Source organism: Ornithorhynchus anatinus, chromosome X1, assembly GCF_004115215.2.
Source record: "Ornithorhynchus anatinus isolate Pmale09 chromosome X1, mOrnAna1.pri.v4, whole genome shotgun sequence".
Taxonomy (NCBI): Eukaryota; Metazoa; Chordata; class Mammalia; order Monotremata; family Ornithorhynchidae; genus Ornithorhynchus; species Ornithorhynchus anatinus.
In genome coordinates, this window is record NC_041749.1 from 116,766,331 (window position 1) to 116,789,311 (window position 22,981).

The following is a 22,981-nucleotide window of genomic DNA, read 5'->3' on the forward strand; positions in this document are numbered from 1 at the left end:
CTGCTGGTGAAGATGGGGCTCAGCGGTGACCTGCTTGTGCTTTCTGGAGGATGGGCTGAGCCAATATCCACTCGATTGGGCCCGAGAAGTGTCATCTTTCTCCCCCACCTCTCCCGCGGAGCATCTGCTGCAAGCAGAAGCTCAGCTGCTCCCACCTTTCTGCGATCACTCCATCAATAGTATTTATTGAGCTCTTACTCTACGCAGCTGGACTGGACCAAGCAGAGACGAGTATGAGAGCATCAGTGGACATGATACCTGTCCTTTAGGAGCTTACAGTCTAGCAAAGGGAAACAAATGGGTGCTAAAATAAATTGTACATTAGGGAGGTTACGGTTTAAATACATGCCGTGGAAGTTGGGGGGAGGACTCCTGTGTAGAGGTGTTGCCTGAGTGCTCTGTCCTAGCAGAGATGAAGCCGCTTTAGAAGCGGGGTAGGCCGAGGCCTTCCTGCCGCGCTCCTTCCCCAAGCGTCGGTGTTTGGAAGCCATCTGCAATTTTGGGGGGGATGGGGGGGGGGTTAATGCTGGTATTTAAGAAGAATGCGTCAAACAGTGTACTAAGAGCAGGGATAGACACGAGATTATCACATCAGGCACAATCTCTGTCCCACAGGGAGCTCCCAGAATAAGGAGAACGGAACAGTTGCCGTCGTCGTTTACTGTGGGTCAAGCACAGTTCTAAGCATTGGGGCGGATAGAAGTCAATCAGATTGGGCAAAGTCTAAGTAGGAGAGAGAACAGGCAGCAAGTCCCCACTTTACAGGCGAGGTACCTGAAGCACAGAGGAAGTGAAGCGACTTGCCCAAGGTCACATGGCAGGCAAGTGGCAGAGCAGGGATTAGAACCCGGGTCCTCCGACTCCTAGCTCTTTCCACTAGGCCGCACTGCTTCTCAAAGGAGAAAGACTTGTGGGTAGCATCGCAGCTGGTTCCCTCGACACCAGGGAATGTGTGTGGCCAGTTCTCGGAGGACAGCCACATCTACCGTTTCCAGCTGTGATGCAAAGGGACGGTGAATACATCCATGATAAGGAACCAAATGGGGCCTGGAGTTGGGATAGCTGGGCAGGGACGGAGCCGTAGCCTTGCTTGGGAAATCCGGGCTCTGAGCGGCGAAAGAAGGCGTGGGATGCACGGTGCCCACCCCCTGCTCTTTTCCAAGAATTCAGCCCCTTCCTCTCTGGCTGTTTTTCCTAGGAAGTTAAAAAATAAGGTGGGGCGGGCAAGGGAAGAAAACAGTCCCAGGCTTCCTCTCAGTTCCCTGCCTGCAGCCCGCTGAGCCTCTCCTCCGTCACCCATCCCCTCCAAGCCTTTGGCCGAGCCGCCCCTCCTCCCGTCAGCCTCGCCCCCGTGGTCGCCCGCCGCGGCCGACAATGGCCCTTTAACAAAGCCAGGAAACCCCCGCCGGGAAGCGGGGTAGGCCGAGGCCTTCCTGCCGCGCTCACTTCCCGAGCGCCGGTGTTTGGAAAACATTCCTCCCACGGAGGCGTTTTGCCTATTTACGGAGAAGCAGCACGGCTTTGGCTCCGAAAACTCGTCTCTCTGTGTGACTACAAACAAACCCCTTCCTTCTAGGCCTGGCAAGGGACGGGGAGGGGGAGGTGAAAGTGGAGGGGATTTGGTGGAACCGGAATAGACTGGGTGGAACTGAGTCGTGACTCTTATCCCGCTAATGGATGCCTGCTGCCTCCTCGGCGCCAGGTGAGTCCCATCTGCAGAAAGCCATTGCCGTTTGAATGGGACATGTGCGGAGGGGAGAGCCGGCCTCACCCAAAAGCTCCTGGCACTGGTTAGGGGCTTCATGTTCACATCCCACCCCCGCAACTGCCCGGACTGAATCCCAGGGATCCCCCCCTCCTGCCACCTTCTGTGCCCCCTTCAACGGCCCCTCCTCTAGAGCCGCGGTGGGCCGGTGAGAAAGCTTGAAAGCTTGAAGCGGCGTGGTCTGGTGGATAGAGCACGGGCCGGGGAGTAAGAGGGACCAGGGTTCTAATCCCAGCTCTGCCACTTGTCTGCTGTGTGGCCTTGGGCAAGTCACTGTGCTTCTCTGGGCCTCAGTTCCCTCATCTGTAAAATGGGGATGAATAATGTGAGCCCCACGTGGGACATGGATTGGGTCCAACCTGATTTCCTTGTATCTACCCCAGCGCTCAGTACGGTGCCTGGCGCATACTTAGAGCTTAACAGATACCATTTAAAAAAAAAAAAGCCAATCAGGAGGCCTCTGCTCCTTTCTGGTTCCCTGGCCAACATGCAGTGTGACCATGATCAATCAACCGTATTTATTGAGGGCTTACATTATCAATTATTTATATTAACGTCCGTCTCCCCCTCTAGGCGGTCAGGTCCGGGGGTGGGGGGTGGGGGCAGAAAAGTCTACCAGCTTTGTTGTATTGTCCTCTCTCAAGTGCTTAGCAAGTGCTCTGCACACAGTAAGTGCTCAGTAAATACCACTGACTGATAAAGAGTTTACAGTTTGGTGGGGGAGACAGACATTAAAATAAATTATGGATATGGGCATAAGTGCCGTGGGGCTGAGGGTGGGGTGAATTCATTCAATAGTATTTATTGAGCGCTTACTAATAATAATGTTGGTATTTGTTAAGCGCTCACTATGTGCCGAGCGCCGTTCTAAGCGCTGGGGTAGACACAGGGGAATCAGGTTGTCCCACGTGGGGCTCACAGTCTTAATCCCCATTTTACAGATGAGGGAACTGAGGCACCGAGAAGTTAAGTGACTTGCCCAAAGTCACACAGCTGACAAGTGGCCGAGCCGGGATTTGAATCCATGACCTCTGACTCCAAAGCCCGTGCTCTTTCCACTGAGCCACGCTGCTTCTCATGTGCTTACTATGTGCACAGCACTGTATTAAAGGCTTGGAATGTACAATTCGGCAACAGATAGAGACAATCCCCACTGAATAAAGGGTACAAATCCAAGGGCAAGGGTGGCTCGAGAGAGGGAGTAGGGGACATGAGGGATTAGTCGGGAAAGGTCTCTGGGAGGAGATGTGATTTTTAATAAAGCTTTGAAGGTGGGGAGAGTGGTGGTCTATCAGACGTGGAGGGAAGGGAGTTCCAGGCCAAAGGGAGGAGGTGGGTGAGGGGTCAGCGGAGCGATAGACCAGATCAAAGTACAGCGAGTAGGTTGGTGTCAGAGGAGCAGCGTCAGTGGACTGGTTTGTAGTAGGAAATCAACAAGGTAAGACAAGAGGGGATGAGCGATTTGAGTACGTTAAAGCCAATGGTGAGGGGTTTCTGTTTGATGCGGAGGTGGATGGACAGCCTCTGGGTGGTGTGGACTGAATTTTTTTTAAGGACGACGATCCGGGCAGCAGAGTGAAGTAGGGGCTGAAGTGGGGAAAAGACCACGAGTGAGCCACTTAACATCTCTAGGCTTTGGTTCCTTGTCTACAAAACGATGTCTCCAAAGGGTCACCTCCCTTAGGTCACTCATAGTGGGAGGATAGCAGAGATCAATACTATTTTTTATGGTATTTGTTAAGTGCTTACTATGTGTCCAGCACTGTTCTAAGCGCTGGGGCGAGTTGATCGGGCCAGATGCGGTCAGTGTGCCCCATGGGGCTCACAGTCTAAGTAGAAAGGAGAACAGGTATTGAATCTCCATTTTGCTGTTGAGGAAACTGAGGCACAGAGAAATTAAGTGACTTGCCCAAGGTCGCACAGCAGGCAAGTGGCGGATCTGGATTAGAACCCAGGTCCTCTAGCTCCCAGGGCCATGCTCCATCCTCCAGGCCACGTTGCTTCACCCACTCTGTGCAGAGCACTACACTACTGAGCACCTGGGAGAGTACAATAGAGTTGGTAGACACTGTTCCTGCTTTGAAGGCCTGGCCGAGTGGAAGGAGCCCAGGCCTGGGAGTCAGAAGACCCGGGTTTTAATCCCAGCTCAGCCACTTGACTGCTGCATGACCTTAGGCAAGTCACTTAACTTCTCTGTGTCTCAGTTCCCAATGCTCTCTCTTCTCCCTCCCTCAGTCTGAAAAACCCCAAGCGGGACAGGGATTGTGGATCCGGATTACCTCGAGCCTACTCCATTGAGAAGCAGCATGGCATAATGGATAGAGCTTGGGCCTAGGAGTCAGAAGCTCATGGGTTCTAATCCTGGCTCTGCCAACTTGCCTGCCGTGTGAACTTGGGCAAATCACTTCACTTCTCTCTGCCTCAGTTACCTCATCTGTAAAATGGGGATTGAGACCATGAGCCCCACAAGGACTGTCCAACTCGATTTGCTTGTATCCACCCCAGCGCTTAGTAAAGTTCCTGGCACATAGTAAGTGCTTAACAAATAGCATCATCATCATCATCAGTGCTCAGAATAATGTTTGGTATATAGTAAGTGCTGAATAAATACCATCACAGTTATTACCATTATTATTAGAATCTTGCTTCTCTCCTTCTACAACCCAGCCCACATACTTCTCTCCTCGGTGCTAACCTTCTCACTGTGCCTCCATCTCGCCTGTCTCGCCTGGCCCACATCCTGCCTCTGGTCTGGAACACCCTCCCTCCTCAGATGCGCCAGGCAATTATTCTCTCCCCCAGCCCCTTCAAAGCCTTATTGAAGGCCCATCTCCTCCAAGAGGCCTTCCCAGACTAAAGCCCGCTTTTCCTCATCTCCCACTCCCTTCTGTGTCATCCTGACTTGCTCCCTTTGCTCTCCCCCGCCCAAGCCCCACGGCACTTATGTACATATCTGTTATTTTATTTGTTGTACTGATGTCTGTTCATTTGTATTTATGTCTCTCTTCACCGCTTTTTGGGGGCATTCATTCAGTCGTATTTATTGAACGCTTACTGTGTGCAGAGCACTGTGCACTGTGGGCAGGGATTGTCACTGTTCATTGTTGTATTGTACTTTCCCAAGCGCTTAGTACAGTGCTCTGCATGCAGTAAGCACTCAATAAATACGATTGAATGAAAGAATAAATGCTTTGTCCTCTCCTAACTGCCCCCCCACCGGGCTTCCCAAACAGAGAGGAGGGGTTCCCCGTTAATCCTCTGAGGGACTCAGCCTTTGACAAATTCTCAACTGGCAAAGGTGTAGAGAGTTCCAAGTGAGACAATATTGCCTGTTCTGCTCTTCATCTTTGGGAAATTTCCCTTCAGTTCCCCTGGATAACCCAACTAGCAAGGAACCCGATTTTTGACAGTGGAGTTGCGAGCCGTGCTCAGTAACAGTGGACCAGGAGGACGCAGGGGGATTTGCAGCCAAGGAAAGCGCGTGGAGATATACATGAGATGCAGCATGACTTAGTGGATAGGGCACGGGCCTGCAGGTCAGAGGGACCTGGGTACCAATCCCGGCTCTGCCTCATGTCTGCTGTGTGACCTTGGGCAAGTCACTTCTCTGGGCCTCCTCTATAAACCTCATCTATAAAATGGGGATTAAGAGTGTGAAGCCCCACGTGGGAAAGGGACTATGTCCAACCTGATCAACCTGTATCTACCCTGGTGCTTAGAAGAGTGCTTGGCACATAGGAAGCGCTTAATAAGTACCATTATTATTATCATTATTATTATTATTATTCTGTTCCTCCACCACAGAAGGCGCCCCTCTCTCCAGCCAGCCACAGGGTAACCTGTGGAAAGAACAGGGGCCTGAGAGTCAGGAGACAGGGTTTCTAAACCCAGATCCACCACTGGCCTGCTGGGTGGCTTTGGACAAGTCACAACCTCTCTGGGCCTCAGCATCATCACCTGCAAAAAAATGGGATAACAATATGAGCTCTTCCTCCCTCCTAGATTGTGAGCCCCCGGGGGGCAGGAACTGTGCCTAATCCGATTACCCGTTTTTAACACATAGTAAGTGCTTAATAAATACCACCATTCTTAAATCCAACGGGGGGGGGAGGGGGGTGGGGGTGGGGGGTGGTCTGGGTTCATGGTCCCCGGTTGCTGAAGACACAAGCGACACCTTTCAGCATCTGACCAGCCCTATCAGGGAACGGAGTTGGAAAAGATAGGGGTTTCTAAAACGCCCCGATTTACTTAAGGACCGTGGTTTGTAGGCCTAAAGCAAAAACAAGCAGAAACCTCAACCACACGGGTAAAATCTCTCTCAGTGGCGTCATCACGGAGCCCCAGAGGACAGCTATATAACTAAAGCCTAATCAGAGCAGTAAATTCCTATGTTAATGAGCCTCGAGGGCCCCTGCCTGTGGGTTAATCTGAAAATTGGTTATACTGGAATGAATGGCTTTGTTTAGGAGAGCATACCCACAGACCTAGAGCATCGCTCTGAAGGTGATGGTCGATCTACCATCAACCTAAACCAATCGATCCGAACAGGGATTAAGTGCTGTCAACGTGTGGGACGGAAATGGGAAGGAAAGCATGTTCCCTAAGCGTTGGGAAAGATATGCTCCCTGGACCACAAGGGCCACAATCTCGAAGTGGGGGTGGGGGGAGGGGGCAGACAAAATTAGCCCTGAAGAGAAACAACAGCAATAAAGGGGAATATTTCATTCTTCGCTCCCTGCGCTCCAAACAGATCCAATCGCCTCAAGGTTCTATATGGTGTTTGACTCTCCCCTGCGTTGAGCAGGAGAATGGGGTGGCCCCAAGTCATAGGTTGCCCTCCCCGACGGGAACCCCATTACCCCGTTCCCCTGGAAAGACAGAAGGAGGGACCCCCAACCCCCTTGCCCTCTGAGCATGTGCACCGACTGTTCTTTAGTTTGTGGCGGCGGCTGCTCTTGCCAGCGAGGGGATTGGCTTCGCCTCCGGCTTGAACCTTCTAGATCTTCCTGAAGCTCAAATCCATCCCTCCATCCCGCTCCTGGCTGCCGCCTGGCCAAGCCGGTCCGTCCGCCGTCGTGACCGGCAACGTAGAACTGACCGTCCCGATGGAGCAATTTCCCCCCATGGTCGCGAGGCATGATCTCATCGGGGTAGGGGAGACCGTGGGGCCTCGGGAAGTTACTTTTCGGGGTTTCATAGGTCAGCGGAGAGAACGGGAACCAGAGAGGGGAAGAAAGAACCCATGGGGAAGCTGGGCCTAGAGCCTCTCGGGGATCTTGTGCTGAGAAGGGGCCGGGGAGGGAGGGGGGTTTCTTCCCAAGCCTTTCCCCTGAAGGGGGGATCTCCCCCAGATGTATGTGTGTTGGGGGGGGGGGATCCCCGACATTTTGAAGGGGCCTCGAAGTCCACCGATCTGGGCGGGGGGGGGGGGGGGGGTAAACAGCCATTACGGTGCTGTGCTGCCGCCTGCTGGCCCAATGCGGAATCGCCACCACGGGGTTCTGAACTTCCCTTGAGTGGCAGGTCGTCTGGACTGGAGTCAGTGGGATGGGAAGAGGGATGCTGGTGGGGAGAACCCAAGCCAGTTGGCCCACTGCCTCTCCTGGAGAAGAATAAAAACTGGCCGGGCTTGCCTGTCGTCTCCCAGCACCTTCCCGGGCAAGGCCTCCCAAACCGGATTTTCCCCTTTTGAGGAATCATCGGGGAGGGCCCCACAGGGGTTTAGATGGGATTCAGTCAAGCGGTAGTATTTATCGAGCGCTTGCTTTTGGGGGACTATAACAGAGGTGGAGATACGATCCCCGCCCACAGGAGTTTACCATCTAGCAGCGGGCCGGGGGCAGGGGAGGCAGCCACAAGAAGAAATTGCAGCTAGGAGGAAGAAGTGCTTAGGAATGTGTCCAACTCTGTTGTATTGTATTCATTCATTCATTCCATTCATTCAATCGTATTTATTGAGCACTTCCTCTGTGCAGAGTACCGCAGTGAGCGCTTGGGAGAGTACAATATAATAATGAACAAGACACCTTCCCTGCTCACGGTGAGCTCTCGAGTGCTCAGTCCAGTGCTCTGTACATAGTAAGTGCTCAATAAATGCCACCGACCGATTAAAGAATAGACTACGTAAAGCAGTGTAAAGCTATGTAAAGGCTAAATAGACTACGTAAAGCAAAAGTGCGGTGAGATTGAGTGAGAGCATAAGCGGTAAATGGTACGGGAGGGCTGAGATGCTAGCAGGGAAATTGTGACCTGGGGAGAAGCAGTGGGACCTAGGGGAAAGCTCTCATCCTGGCTCTGCCACTCGCCCATTGTGTGACCTTGGCATTTCTCTGGGCTTCAGTTTCCTCATCTGTAAAATGGGGTTAAAATACCTTTGCTCCTCCCACTTAGACTGGGAGCCTCATATGAGGCATATCGCCCCATGTCTTCCCCAGCACTTAGCACAGTGCTTGGATATTTGTACATCGCCTCGATTCTATTTAGTTGCCATTGTTTTTACGAGATGTTCTTCCCCTCGACTCTATTTATTGCCATTGTTCTCGTCTGTCCGTCTCCCCCGATTAGACTGTAAGTCCGTCAAACGGCAGGGACTGTCTCTATCTGTTGCCGACTTGTTCATCCCAAGCGCTTAGTACAGTGCTCTGCACATAGTAAGCGCCCAATAAATACTATTGAATGAATACATACAGTCGAATGAATGAATGAATGCACAGTTGGCACTTAACAGATACCACAGTATTTAAAAAAAATAAGAAAACGATCCCTTTTCACTCTCACTATTTCTCGTCCCTTGTCCCTGGGAAGTGGGTTCTCCTTTCCTCCATCCATTAGATCTCATAAAGGTACAGGATGGGGATGTCCGCTAGACTGTAAGCTCGTCGGGGGCAGGAAATGTGTCAGTTTATTGTTGTATTGTACTCTCCCAAGAGTTTAGTACAGTGCTCTGCGCCCAGTAAGTGTTCAATAAATACGATTGAATGAATGAATAAATGAATGAAAGCTAAGAGGGAAGGCAATGGTCAGGGGGAAGAGGAGGGGAAGGTGAGAAACAGGAAATCAAGTGGAATAGGGAGGAAGATGACAGAAAGGAAGTGACTAGCAGGAATACTATTGACACCTATCTGGGACCCACTGGGATTTGTGCATTCTGCCCTGGGATCAGGGGACTGTTCCGTAAGAGGAGCGCCTCCACGCCCCCAACCTGAGGCCTTGGATTCTCCTATCCAGCCATAGCTCACGGTCTCACAATCATTTCTCCTCATGCTGCAGGAAGGCCTCGATCCCCAACGCTTGAATTCAAGAGGCAGTTGTCAGAGATGGGGTTCAGTCAGGTGGATTTATCAGCTCATTTGACTATATTTTTATTACCCTATTTATTTTGCTAATGAGGTGTACATCCCCTTGATTCTATTTATCGTGATTATGTTGTCTTGCTTTTGTCCGTCTGTCTCCCCCGATTAGACTGTGAGCCCGTCACTGGGCAGGGATTGTCTGTTGCCCAATTGTACATTCCAAGCGCTTAGTACAGTGCTCTGCACATAGTAAGCGCTCAATAAATACTAATGAATGAATGGTGAGCCTGGTGGTTAAGAAGATAGCAGCTCATCCCAGAGGACCTCCCTTGGACAGGCTTCCTTGAGCTTAGACCGAGAGTCGCACAACCTCCTGCCTCTGATGCTCTCTGCCCTTGGTCTTACAAACACTTCACCCATGGGAGATGGTCCCGAGCCTTTCTCCCATGGGCTGGGTCAGATTCTCCTCTTGCTGCCTCCCGTTAAATCCCTAAAAGGACCGCAACATCAGTCTTCCCCACCTTGTATCTCCACTCCAGGGCCAGCGTGGCCTAGTGGAAAGAGCCTGGGCCTGGGAGTCAGGGGACCTGGGTTCTAATCCCAGCTCTGCCGCTTGTCTGCTGTGTGACCTTAGGAAAGTCACTTCACTTCTCTGTGCTTCAGTTCCCTCATCTGCAAAATGGGAATTCACTGCCTGTTCTCCCTCCTACTTTCTCTGTGAGCCCCAGATTACCTGACTACCTTATATCTGCCCCACAACTTAGTACAGTACTTGGCACATAGTAAGAGTTTAACAAATGCCACAATTCTTATTATTATCAGTTGTACAGTCAGTCCTGGCCTTTTCTCTCTGTGCTCTAGGCCACGCAGCAGAAAAGGGGCAGAGCTGGGATGAGAACCCAGTCTCGAGGTCTTTTTATGGTATTTGTTAAGTGCTTACTGTGCACCAAGCACCATACTAAGCGCTGGGGTAGGTACATGCTAATCAGATCGGATACAATCCCTGTCCCACAGGGGAATCACCATCTAACTAGGAGGGACAACATGGATCGAAACCCCATTTTACAGATGGGGAAACTGAGGCCCAGAGACGTGCCCGAGGTCACTCAGCAGGCAAGTGAGGGAGCTGCGATTAGAAGCCCTGACTCCCAGGTCTGTGCTCTTTCAACTAGGCCATGCTGCTTCCAGAGATGATTGAGCCATCAGTCTATCAATCAATCAATCAATCAGTGGTATTAATTGAGTATTTTTCTGTGTGCAGAGCATGTTATTAACTGCTTGGGTGAAAACGATAGAGTTGGTAGGAGCTTACATTTTAGTGAGGGAGACAGGCGTTAAGATAAATTACAGATAGGGGAAATTCATTCATTCAGTCATATTTATTGAGCACTTTCATTCATTCATTCATTAGTATTTATTGAGCGCTTACTATGCGCAGAGCACTGTACTAAGCGCTTGGAATGTACAATTCGGCAACAGATGGAGACAATCCCTGCCCGATGACGGGCTCACAGTCTAAACGGGGGAGAGCAGAACACTGTACTAAATGCTTAGAAATGGCAGAGTCTAAAGAGTGGACATAGATGCGGTGAGACTGGGGCGAGTATCAAAGTGCTTAAGGGGGACAGAGCCAAGTACGATGCAGAAGGGAGAGTAAATAGGGTGGGGAAATGGGAAGTGAGGGAAGTCTTCCTGGGGGATGGGAGATTTTAGCAGGGTTTCGAAGGAGCGTGGCCTGGTGGAAAGAGTCCGGGCCTGGGAGTCAGATGTCCGGGGTTCGAAACCCAGCTCCACCACTTGCCTGCTCTGTAACCTTGGGTAAGTCACGGAATTTGCCTGAGCCTCAATAAAATGGGGGTTAAATCCTATTCCATCGCACTTAGACCCGTGAGCCCCCGGGCGGGATAGGGATAATGCCCAACGCGACGGTCTAGTATCTACCCCAGTGCCGAGTACAGTGCTTGGCGCATAGTAAGTGCTTAACAAATATCCTCATTATCGTCATCATCGCTGTCAATATTATTGAAGTCATCAACATCCCGATGACTCCCAGCCCTTGACAGAGCCCCTCCTGGGACTCCGGGCTGGCCTGGAAGAGCTTCCCAGGTGTTCATGGGAGCTCTTCTGGGTGTGCGCGTGCGTGTGTGTCCAGTTTGGGGGTCTCCACCGGATCATCAACAGTCCATCTTCTCTTCTGATAGGGCGGAGAGCCTCCCACATCTCCACAGTCACGCCCCCATCCTCCTCGGGGGCAGTCTACACCGCAGATGGGGACTCTGAGGCCCAGAGAGATCAGTGGGCCTGCCCAAGGCCACACAACACATCTGTGGAAGAGCAGGCACTAGAACCCCATTCCTCTGTCCTCTGGCCAGGGCTCCCAGATCAGGGAGCTCCCCCGGGGAACTCGGATCTCCAAGGAGCTGTCTGTAACCAGGCAGCGCGGCGCTCTGAGCCGGCTGAGCCCCGGGGAAGACGGAAAGCAGACTTCGGTCTGGCTCGGCCGCTTCCTTCCCTGGAGACCACGAGCAGAGGGCCTGGGAGGGTTTGGATTGGTCATTTCAGGGACCGTGGAGCCCCACCCCCGGAGGAGCCTCACGGAGCTGGAGGGACCCGACCCCCTTCTGGGCCCTTGGAGCCCAAACGTGCCAAACGTCCTTGCTCGATAGATGGGCCCCCTACGGAAGTGCTTCCCCTGGCCAGCAGAGGGCACTGCGCACTAGGAGAGCCGCTGATTGCGGCGGGGGGCGGGGAAGCGGTTGAGGGCAGGGAGGGAGGGAGGGAGGGAGGGAGGAGGCTGAATCTCAATGAAAAGAAACTTCCCGAAGCCCAGAGCAAGAGGTCTTTTGTTCCAGCGCTGGCTGGAGACCTCCTGCCCTCCCTCGGGTGCCTGTGCCTGGATTAAATCCCTCCAACGATCAGCAAGTTCCTCCTCCTGTCCAACCCAACTTCCTCAGGCTTCTGATGAGGCCGAGAGCCGTATTAAGGGTCCCTGCCCTTTCCCAAAGGCAACTGGGCAGATTGGGAGGAGGGGAGGGGGAGGGGGGCACCGGGAGGTCATAGTTCCTTCTCCCTATTGGACCCATAGGGTGGAAGGTAGATTGCCCAGAGTCACCCAGGGAGGGAGGAAGGGAGGGGAGGAGCAGGACTGAGGTCTCCACTCCCGGGTCTGGCCCGGCCGGGTCAGACCCGCGATCCATCCGACCCAGGATGCCTGGAGGAACCACCTGCCGGTCGCCCTCTCAGATAGCCACCTTCATGGGACCCAGGAGTTCCCGTCCCCTCTGGAGAAGCCCAAGGAGCGGGGGGAAGCAGCGTGGTCCATGTACCTATCTTGCCCCGGGAGAGGGGAGGGGAAGACAGGGGAAGAGAGCTCAAGAGCAGAGGATAAGAAGTTCATTCATTCCAGCACTGTGAAATCGCCTAGTTCGTGGGCCAAGCAGATTGGCTCTCTGTGGTCCCGTCGCCCAGGCCAGCCGTGGCCGCTGAACTTGGCGGGGCTTAAACTCAAACTCCAGAGTGTATCTGAAGCCTCTCCGGGCTCCAAACCCACATCGGCCTCCCCCTCCTCTTCTCGGGATTCCTCCTGCGGTATCCTTACTGTGTTGGGGGGGGGCGGGTTCGCTGCTCTCCCCCCACATTCCCTAACCCCCCGGGGTTTGGGGGTCCCGGGTTTGCATCCTGCACGCTTCCGCCTTCCCCTTGCCTCTGCCCAGGCGCCCGGCCCGGCCCTAGGGGCTAAACAAGGAAACGGTAGCAGGCTATTTTAAAAGTTGGCTGGAGTCCGGCAGCCAAAGAGAAGGGGCCGAGGGGGCAGGCGTGCCAACGGTGCTCCGGGGCCGCGGCCGCTGGTTTAAAAATAACCTGGGTGTATAAACGGATCCCTGGCCCCCAGCTCCTCCTCAAAAGGAGGCTGAGGGAGAAGCTGTGACTGTCCTGGGGCCTCCTCAGGGATGACCCTCCTCCTACTCAGCTGTCCTTTGAAGGGGGAGGGTCAGCTAACTCTGAGTGGGCGAACCGGCGTCCTGGAGGGGTAAGGGCCAGCTCTGAGTGGGCAGGCTGGGGTCCTGGAGGGGGAAGGGTCAGCTCTGATGGGCAGGCTGGAGGGGAAGGAGGCTTTTTACCCCCAAACCACAAGAGAATTTGGGCCATGTGAGAAGAGGCTGAGTGGGCGGATGAAGGCAAGCACCTGTGTTGCCAAGAGCTTGTGTAAGCCTGTGAAGGAGGTTACACGGATGACACGATAGGTGTACACGGGTCTGGGCACATGGATGCACATGGGAGCGTGGGGGTGATTCTGTGCATGAATGCAGAGGAGGCTTTCTAGATGGGCCTGTGCAGGGAGAAGACCAAGAGGTAGAACCGAGCCCGGAGGGGATCGGACCCCCTCCCCCCCCCCCGGGTCAGTACCTGGCTCTGACTTTCGGCTTCAGCCAGAGTTTCCCCAGCCCTTCCAGCGGACGGGGCCACCTGGCCCCCGACTGACCAGACCTATGGGACCCAGGCGGCCGAAAGAGGAGAGAGAGTCACTGACCACTTAGACATTCAGCGGACAGAGCTCAGGACCTCCTTGTGGGCAGGGAATGTGTCCATCAAGTTTGTTATGTGGTACTCTCCCAAGCTCTCAGTACAGTGCTCTGCACACAGTAAGAGCTCAATAAATACCATTCATCGCTTGATCGAACCAGATGCAGGAGGCCCAGGTGTGAGAGCAGACACGATCCCTGCCCCCGGGGAGCTACCAATCCTATCCCGATCGCCTCCCTCCACATGGGCGGGCCGGCTGACAGGCAGGCAGGCAGACCCAATCAGACGGGGATAAGCTGAGGAGGAGGGTTAGGGCACAGGTAGAGGTTGGGGTGATCAGGGAAGGCTTCCTGGAAGACAGAGCCTGGAGCTACGACTTAGAGGAAGGAAAGGTGTGGGAGGGAGGGGCCAACAGTAGGACAGGCTGCCTAGGAACCAGGGTGGTCCACCAAGCCGACGGGGTGGTTCAGGTGACCCCTCAGTGCAGGCCCATGGGCACGATGGAGAGTGGGGGATGCTGTTAATCTTCTGGTGCAGGGGACCGGGGAGGGGGGGTTGTGGGTGGCACAGTACAGGGGGCATTGAGCTGGATAAGGGTGGGATGCTTGTTGCCATAGTGATATTGAGGCGCCACACCAGCTTTCCTCCACATCAGCCAGGAGATTCCATCCCATTCCCCCACCCAGGCTGGGAAGAGAGGAGCAGCTGCAGCATAAGACCCCCACAAGAACTCGGTGGCTGGTGGCTGCTGGAGCAAACCCTGTGGCTATGGCTGGGTTTGGGGCTCTGAGCCATGAAGAGTTTGGAATTTTTCTTCCCTAGTCACAGCACCCTATTGACTTTTGTTTTTATTCTGTGTACTTTCTATATCTGTCCTTGTCTTTTATCCTGTTTTAGTGTTAAATTGTTTCATCACTCCAGCTGTGTCTGTCTCTAGTCCCCTCCCTCCTACTTACATATTTAGATTATGAGCCCCTTGAGGGACAGGAACTCTGTCTAATTCTCACCTGTGTATTCTCTCCCAACACCTAGTACTGTGTTCTGCACATAATAAGCACTTAATAAGTGTGATTACTACAGCCACACGGCCAGATGGGACAAGGGAGGGTCGAAGCTCAACCCCAGGGGGCCCGGCATCATACATGACATCGTGAGCGATTCCAGGAATGTTGTGTTGCAGTAGAAAGAGAACCCTAGAGATGGGGCTGGTTGGGGCGGGTTGGGGGGGGGGGGGGGCGCCTTCTCTCTTGGACAGACCGCCACCGCCCCCCTCCCCCCGCCGCCACCGAGGTATTGGATGCTGAGCTATGGGGGTCCCTGGCAGGGGGGATGCTGGAAGATGCCAGAGTCCCGGATGGAATCAGGCCCAAGGGCCTGGACTTCAGAAAGCCACCCCGAGGTGAGCTCCTTCCCCACAGGGTTCTCCACTCCAAAGGCCTGGCCATGCTCTCTCTGGTCCCTCACTCTCCTCTGTTGGGTCTTGGGCCTTGGGCCCTTGAAGGCCACCAAGGGAGAGGGAGGAGGAGGGAGGGAGACAGTCACAGAAATAAATTACAGGGAGGAAGCCACCCGAGTTTAAGCTTATGGACCTGAGTGCTATTGCCGGTGGGTGGGTGGGGGATGACAGGGGAGTTAGGCGGAGTGCTGGAGGGACAGTAGTGGAAGACATAGGGTGAAAAGATAAGAGATTCATCAGGGAGGGTCCCTGAAGGAGACAAGATTTCAGAAGGGCCTTAAAGATGGGGGAGAGCAGTGGTCTGCCAGCTGAGAAGGAGGAAGGCGTTCCAGGCAGCAGGGAGGGCTTGAGTAAGGGGTCAGCGGTGAGAGAGAGGAGAGTGAGGCACAGCCGGTAGGTTGACTTAAAAGGAGTAGTGTGCGAGCTGTGGTATGGTGGGAGAAGAGTGAGGATAAGTAGTGGGGAGAGAGCTGATTGAGTGTCTTAAAGCCAAAGGGTAGGAGTTTCTCCTTGACGGAAAGAGGAATGGACAACCATTGGAGGATTTTGAGGACTGGGGAGACACGTACAGAATGATCATTTGGGAAAATGAGCCGGGCAGCAGAGTGGACTGGAGTGGGGAGAGCCAGCGAGGAGGCTGATACGGTAATCAAGACAGGGCGTGACAGATGCTCGGACTAACATGGTAGCCATTTGGATGGAGAGGAAGGGGAGGATTCTCGAGGTGTTGTCAAGGAAGAACCAAGAGGGCTTGATGACTGACTAACTATGGGGGTTGAAAGAGAGAGAGATGAGTCAAGGATAAAACCAAGGTTACGGGCTCGAGAGACGGGGAGGATGGCGGTGTTGTCAATAGTGATGAGAAATTCGGAGGGAGGAGATCATTTGGGAGGGAATATGAGGAGTTCTGTTCAGATCCGGACACGCGGAACTTGAGGTGATGGTGGGACAACCAAGTAGAGATGTCCTGAGGACAGGAGGCAATACGAGACTGCAGAGGAGAGAGGACAGGGCTGGAGAAGCCGATTTGGGAGTCATCAGTGTAGAAAAGGTAGTTGGAGCCGTGGGAGTGAATGAGGTCTCCAAGGGAGGGGGTGTAGATGAAGAATAGAAGGGGACCCAGAACTGAACCTTGAGGGACACCCACAGGAGGCGGAAGGCAGAGGAGGAGCCTGCGAAGGAGACCGAGAATGAGCGGCCGGAGAAACGGGAGGAGAACCAGCAGAGGACAGTGTGGGCGAAGCCCAGGTTAGGTAATGTTTTCAGGAGAAGGGGGTCATCCACAGTGCCGAAGGCAGCCGAGAGGTCAAGGAGGATTAGGACAGAGTATAGTCTGCTAGATTTCGTAAGTGGGAAACCACTGGTGAGCTTGGAGAGAGCAGTTTCAGTCGAGTGGAGGGAGCGAAAGCGAGATTGCAAGGGGTCGAGGAAGGAGTGGGAGGGGAGGAAGCGGTGGGAGCAGATATAAACAACCTGTTTGTGGAGATTGGAAAGGAATGGTAGGCGGGAGATGGTGTGACATCTTGAGGGTGCAGTGGGGTCCAGGGAAATTTTTTTAGGGAGAGGGATACATGGGTGTATTTGAAATCAGAGAGGAAAGAGCCACTGGAGAGTGAATGGTTGAAGATGGCAGTCAGGGAGGGAAGAAGGGTGGGCATAAGCGTTTTTATAAGGTGTGAAGGGATGGAGTCAGAGGCTCAGGGGCAAGGAAGTAGATTTTGCAAGCGGGAGATGTCTTGGGAGACGGCTGGGCAGGAGGTAGGAGGGAGCTGAGGAGGGGAGAGGGAGGCGTGGGGGAGTTCGTTCCTGATGGCTCTGATTTTGTCAACAAAGGGTCGGCAAGGTCAGCAGCGGTAAGAGAGGAAGGAGGTGGGGCCAGCTGGGGTTTAAAAAGGGAGATAGAGGTCTGGAGTACTTGTGGTGGACAGTGGGCATGGGATTCAGGAAGGGATCAGGAGTAGTTTTGCTGAGGAGAGGAGGGGCCAGAGTTGAGCAGGGGAGGATGTGGGACCAGCTTCTCCTTCCCCCCGCCCCCCGTTCCTTCCCCTCCTCACCACCCCGTCTGGGCTCTAGGTCTCTGGCTTCCTGCCCGGGTGACAGCCTCCCGAAGAGAGAATCAAAGGCCCCGGAACCAGACCTCCCCATCAGCCTGAACATTAAGCTGCCACCAGGGAGTGGTAGGGCTGGGGATGCCACGTGCAGACCAGATGCCACCTCTACTCCTTCATCCCTCTCAAATAAGCTGGCAGGGAAATCCCAGGTGGCAGGAACAAGGAATGGGAGGATCAACTCCCCCCCACCCCCGGGGCAATACATTGGCATCTGGGGGTGGGTGTGAGAGAGGAGGGGATTCCCGCCTGCCCCCCCCCCCAGCCCGCCCCCCATCTGCCTGCCTGGCAAGGTTAGAGCGACACAATCCTTGGACGTACAATGTGCCTGGGTTAGACCTCCTTCATTTAAGGAGATTTAGCAGGGGTCGAGCATCAGGACAGGGGCTTGCCCAGTTCCCGGAGCTGAAAAACAAAGAGGGTCTCAACCTGGGGGTGGGGGGGCCTGAGGGTCTGGATGGGGGTCTGGACGGAGGAAGAGGGGTGCTGCAGGGGAAGAGTCCAGGATCTGCTCTCCCAGCTTTGGGACCTTTGGTGCCAATCCCCAGATTCCCAGGGCAAAAGACAGAGGTTGAGAGGGGGAAAGGATAGAGGGGATCCAGGGTGGGGAAGGGTAGTTCCCTGGCTCATAAGCCCTGGGTTCAGATCCCATTGGCCGCCGCCCTGCTACGTGACCGTGGGCGAGACGCTCGACCTCACTGGGCCTCGGTTTCCTCAACCGCGTAACGGGAGAAGAATCTTCCCTGCCTTCCCTTTCCCTCCGCGAGGCCTTGAGAGGATCGATACACCAAGGGTATTTATTGAGTGTTTACTGTACGCAGAGCGCTGTACTGAGTGCTCGGGAGAGTACGGCACAATAGAGTAGGTAGACCCGGTCCCTGCCCGCCGTAAGCTTATGGTCTAGAGGAGAAAGGGAATCGTGTCAGGGATGGGCGTGGAGCTCTCTGAAAGAGAAATTCAGCAAAGGTCGTATCGACCCTGATGGCGATCTCTAAGTCGAAGAGTGGTGCTCGTCCTTCGGGCCTAGGTGGAGTGCGGTGCTGCCGGGAAGCAGGGGGGCCGGACCGGTTGACCCCTTGAGGTCCCTTCCCGCCATAGGAGACAGCGACTCCATGCAGGGAACGGCCGCATCCCGCTCCCCATTTCTCCCCGCCCCAACGCTGGAACTGTCCGTTTCCCAGGTTTCTGGCCCACATATTTTCCAGGGCGAGAAGAGAGATCCCACCTAAGAAGCCCCCCGAAGAAGACCCACAGAGCTGGAAGTCCCCAGCTGGGCCCCCCTCCAATGACAGGTGAAGGTGACGGGGCTCAGCTGGACTCTCCCATCGCGGAAGGCCCGGGCTACGGTGCCTGCCGGATGAATTTTCCTGCTAATCCTTCCAGTCTCGCAGGGGAATTGAAAACTGGGAGCGCCGCCCCCTCAGGCCCCCAGAGGGCCCGTCGAGGGGGTCTCGGGGTATGTGCGTGCCCAGAGCCCTCTGGTGACCTGAAGGAGCAGCCGGGCGCCTTTCCTTCCTCCCAACTTCCTCAGAAGTCCGTCCCTTCCAGGGAGCCTTCTCAGATCAGCCCCGCCCGACGACTCCTTGCCCTCCGCTCACTCCACAGATCTCCTTGGCACTTAGGTTCCTACATTCAAGAGCGAGTGGCGCTATTCACCTCCGGGTGCGGGTGAAGCCGCAAAGGCAGACGCGGGGCCCGACGGTCTCGTCCACCTCGCCTACGGCCGCTTCGGTAAACAATGCCTATCAGTCAATCGGATTTCGATCAATCGGTGGTGTTCACCGAGCGCTTGCCTCGGGCAGGGCACCGCGCTGAGCACCGGGGAAAGTACCGATACGACAGAGTCGGGAGGCGCGTTCCCTCAGAGGACTACCTGCTCCCTAATTCGGTTTCCACGGGGACCCTGCTAGTTCTGTTTTCCCTTGCCCCGCTTCTCCTTTCCTGCTCTCCACGTTCTGTCCTCTTCTTCCACCCCACCGCCCCGCTCTCCTCCACCTGTCTTCTTCCCTGTCCCCTTCTCGTTCTCTAACCCTCCTGTCCCCCACCCTCCTGCCCGTCCGTCTCTCATTCATTCGTTCGATCGTATTTACGGAGCGCTGACTACGTGCAGAGCACGGTACTAAGCGCTCGGAATGGACATCCGTCTCTCTGCTCCGCGCCCCCGCCCCCCGCTGCGCCAGGGCCCCTAGCGCTTCTCCTCCTCGTGTGTCCCCCGAGCCCCCGGACTCCTTTGTCTCCCCGACCCCTCCCTCTACGCTTCTTGCTCCACTTCGGTCCCCGGCCCCGTCCTCGCCGTGGCAGTCTCCCGGTTCCCGGCTCCGGGTTTTGGCTCCTTCCGCCCAAGTCGGGCCCCTCCCCCGCGGCCGCGTCCCCGCCCCGCCGCCCCCCCCCTCCCCTCCCCGCCCCCCCGCCCGCCCGGCTCCTCCTGCCGGTCGCGCCGGGCTCCGCACTCGCCTGCTCCGCGCTGCCATGGACGGGCGGGCAGGTGGCGCGCGGCCCGGGGAGGGGCAGGGGCTGCAGCAGCAGCAGCAGCAGCAGCAGCAGCAGCAGCAGCAGCAACAGCAGCAGCAGCAGCAGCAGCAGCAGAAGCCACAGTCACAGGCTCCGCAGCAGCAGGCTCCGCAACAGCAGCAGCAGCAGCAGCAGCCGCAGCCGCCGCCTAAGCAGCAGCAGCAGCAGCAACAGCAGCAGCAACAGCAGCCGCCGCCGCCGCCGCCGCCGCCGCCGCCGCCGCCACCGGGGCTGGGAGCGGGGCTGCAGCAGCCCCAGCCACCCCAACAACCCCAGCAGCAGCCCCAGCCGCCGCCGCCGCAACCGCCGCCGCCGCCGCCGCCGCAGCCTCTGAGCCGGGCGGCGAGCGGAGGGGACGAGTCCGAGGCGCAGGGGGAGGCGGAGGCGGAGGCGGAGGAGGAGGGCGGCGGCGGCAAGAGGGGCCGGCTGCGGAGCCGGGGCAGCATGGGCGGCAGGACTAGCAAGACCTCTCCCGGCACCCCGGGCGGGGGCGGGAGCACCCCGGTGGGGAAAGGCAGCTCCAACGGGGAATGCCGCCGGGGGGAGCTGCAGTGCAGCCCGGCCGGGCCCGAGGCCGCGGGGCCCGCGGGGGACGGAGCGGGCGGCCCCCCGCGGGAGCCCAAGGTCTCCTTCTCGTGCGGGGCCGGGGCGGCGGCCGGCTCCATGGGCACGCTCAAGGCGGCGGGCGACGAGGGCGGCGGCGGCGGCGGCGAGGAGGCCGGGGCCAGCGGCGAGACGCGCGGCAGCCAGGCCAGCTTCATGCAGCGCCAGTTCGGGGCCATGCTCCAGCCCGGGGTCAACAAGTTCTCGCTGCGGATGTTCGGCAGCCAGAAGGCCGTGGAGAGGGAGCAGGAACGGGTCAAGTCGGCCGGAGCCTGGATCATCCATCCCTACAGCGACTTCAGGTGCCCGGGGGGTGGGGGTGGGGGTGGGGGGCGCGGCGGGGCGCGGCGGGGCTCTGGGTCTGGGGGTGGGGGGAGAGGGAGGGGCGCAGGGTCGACAGGTGAGAGAGCGTAGCGGAAACGGGGGGGGGGGCGGGTCGAAGGTTTTCAGAGGGGGCAGAGCCGGTAGAAAGGGGAGAAGAGAGGCTGTAGAACGGAGGGAGAGCCGGAGGATGGGGAGCTGAATAAAGGGGGGAGAGAGGGACGAAAAGGGGCGGGGGGCTGCAGGGATGAGAAGTGGTAGATAGGAAACGTGGGGGCCACAAAGCGGCAGTCGGGGAGCGGTCGAGCGGGGGGTGGGGGCGGGGAACGGACGGGGCCGGAGTGCAGAGAGGACAAATAGAGGGGAAAGCGCGGGGAGCGGGCGAAGACGAGATGGAAAGGAGGGGCCGGGGCGGGAGCCGGGGCAGCGGAGGGCAAAGCGGGCACCGCGGAAAGACCGGGCGCGGGCAGCCCAGTGGGCATCTCCTCCGACTCGGAGCCCGGGTCGGTTGGGGTCCGGGTATAAAGGGGCCTATTCCCCCAGGACTCGGCGTTCGCCGAAGAATGGGGGCGGGGCGGTGGGGGGGAGAGACGACAAAAAGGTGAAGGGGGGGAGCGGGGTCTCAAGGACACGGGCCGAGACGGCGGCTGGGCCGGGGGGACCGTCGCTCTTGCCGCGTGGGAACCGGGGACGCGTGTGGAGGAGGGGAGCGAGGAAGAGGGGGACGGAGGAAGGGAAGGGGTAGGATTCTGTGCGGGTTGAGTGAAGGAGTGTCTGCCTGTTTATGCGTGTGTGTGTGTGTGTGTGAGAGAGAGAGAGAGAGAGACAGAGAGAGAGAGAGAGAGCGGGAGGGAGAGGGAGGGAGGGAGAGAGGGAGCTGCCGGATCCCCGGGACTCCCGCAGGTTCCTACTCTCCCCTTAACGTGGGCTTCGGCGCGGTCGAGATTTCAGCACTGTGGACAGCGACAGGACGGGACCCGCGCTCTCTCTTGGGTCCGGCCGGCCCCTCCGCAGCGGCGAGCAACAAGCTGTCTCTCCCTTATCTTCCTCTTCCAAACCATTTCCTCTCTCCTTCTCCTCCTCCTCCTCCTCCTCCTCCTCCTCCTCCTCTCCCCCCCCCCTCCGGAGGGAAAGGGGAGGCCGAGGGCAGGGAGAGAGAGACTAGCTCGGTCTGAAGGTTAGATAGAGCTCGGGACCTGGATCCTTGGGTTCTGTTCTTTTCTGCCTCATTTCCCCCGTGGCGTGGCAGAAGAGCGGATGGGGACGAGAAAGAGAGGTGGTCTAGAAATCGCTCCGAGACCCTCAGGGTGAGGGGGCGAGGTTTCTATCTGCCGCAGGCCAGAGAAGAAGCTGAATGAGTCTGCCTCGCGTGTGTGTGTGTGTGTGTCTGTGTGTGGTGGGGGGGGGGGGAGAGGGGAGGGGGACACTTCACTCCCGACTGGTTCCCAGTCAAGTGTCCTCTAGAAGGGTCTCCACAAGAGACGGCAAGGTCTGGAAGAGAGGGCACGGGCTTGAGAGACAAGGATCCTTGAGATCTAATCCGGGCTCCTCCTCGACGGTCAGTGGCATATCGTTCGAGATCTCTTTGGACCTCAGTTTCCCCATCTACAAATGGCCAGCTCTCTGCTTCTCCCCAGCCATCTCTCCGGCTCCCGTCACCATCCGTCGCGTGGGTGGGGCACAGACAGTCACGGACCCATCTCCTTGTCGGATGGGTTTGTAGGTTAAAGCGGGCCGGGATCGAGGGGAGGGGGCTTTTGCGAATCTGTGTGTCCAGGCTGGGCTCTCCTCCGCAGGACGGGTCCCTCCCCACTATGCTCGGTGCCCTCCAGGGCCCCTAATTGTCTCAGCCTTCCTACCCAGGGCTGGCGCACATCCTTCCTTCACATGAATGGGGTTGTTTTTAACCTGTCATGTGAGAGCAGAGGAAAACTGGCTCTGTTGTCCTGAAGCCTCTAATCACACCGAGACTGTTGACCCTTGCAAAGCTGCTTCTGCTCCCGAGTCAGCACTTCTAACCCTCCTCTCCCAATTCTCCGGGCCTGACCTTTCCCTCTTCACTGGAGGTGAGGGAAGGAGTGAGGGAGAAAGGAGAGCCGAGGCCTCGATCGGCGGCAAAGCGTCCGGCTTCACGTTCGAGCCTGTTCTCCCTGACGTGTTGGGTGACCTTGGGCAAGTTGTTGCATCTCCCTGGGCCTCATTTATTCCCTCGGTAAAATGGAGAGCCCGATCTCTGCTACTTACCGGATGGCGTGGGAGGGGAGGGCAGGGAGGCGTGAGCAAGGAGATTATGTCAGGCTGAGTCGGGGGGCAGGGGGAAACAGAGAGGAAAAGGTTCTGGATGGGAATTGGGCTGCAACTCTGGACCCTACAGACAGGGTCCGGCCCCACCCTGCCCTTC

General features: G+C 56.6%; 1 protein-coding gene across 1 annotated transcript in view; it reads left to right on the forward strand.

The window, feature by feature from the left end:
- The first annotated feature begins 20,063 nt into the window (after positions 1-20,063).
- The window catches only part of HCN2 (hyperpolarization activated cyclic nucleotide gated potassium and sodium channel 2), a 28,498-nt gene continuing 25,580 nt past the window's right edge, over positions 20,064-22,981 (forward strand). The window contains exon 1 of the mRNA XM_029051151.1: positions 20,064-20,561. Coding sequence (XP_028906984.1) covers positions 20,101-20,561 — 461 coding nt within the window. The 5' untranslated portion in view covers positions 20,064-20,100. The remainder of the gene's footprint in view (positions 20,562-22,981) is intronic.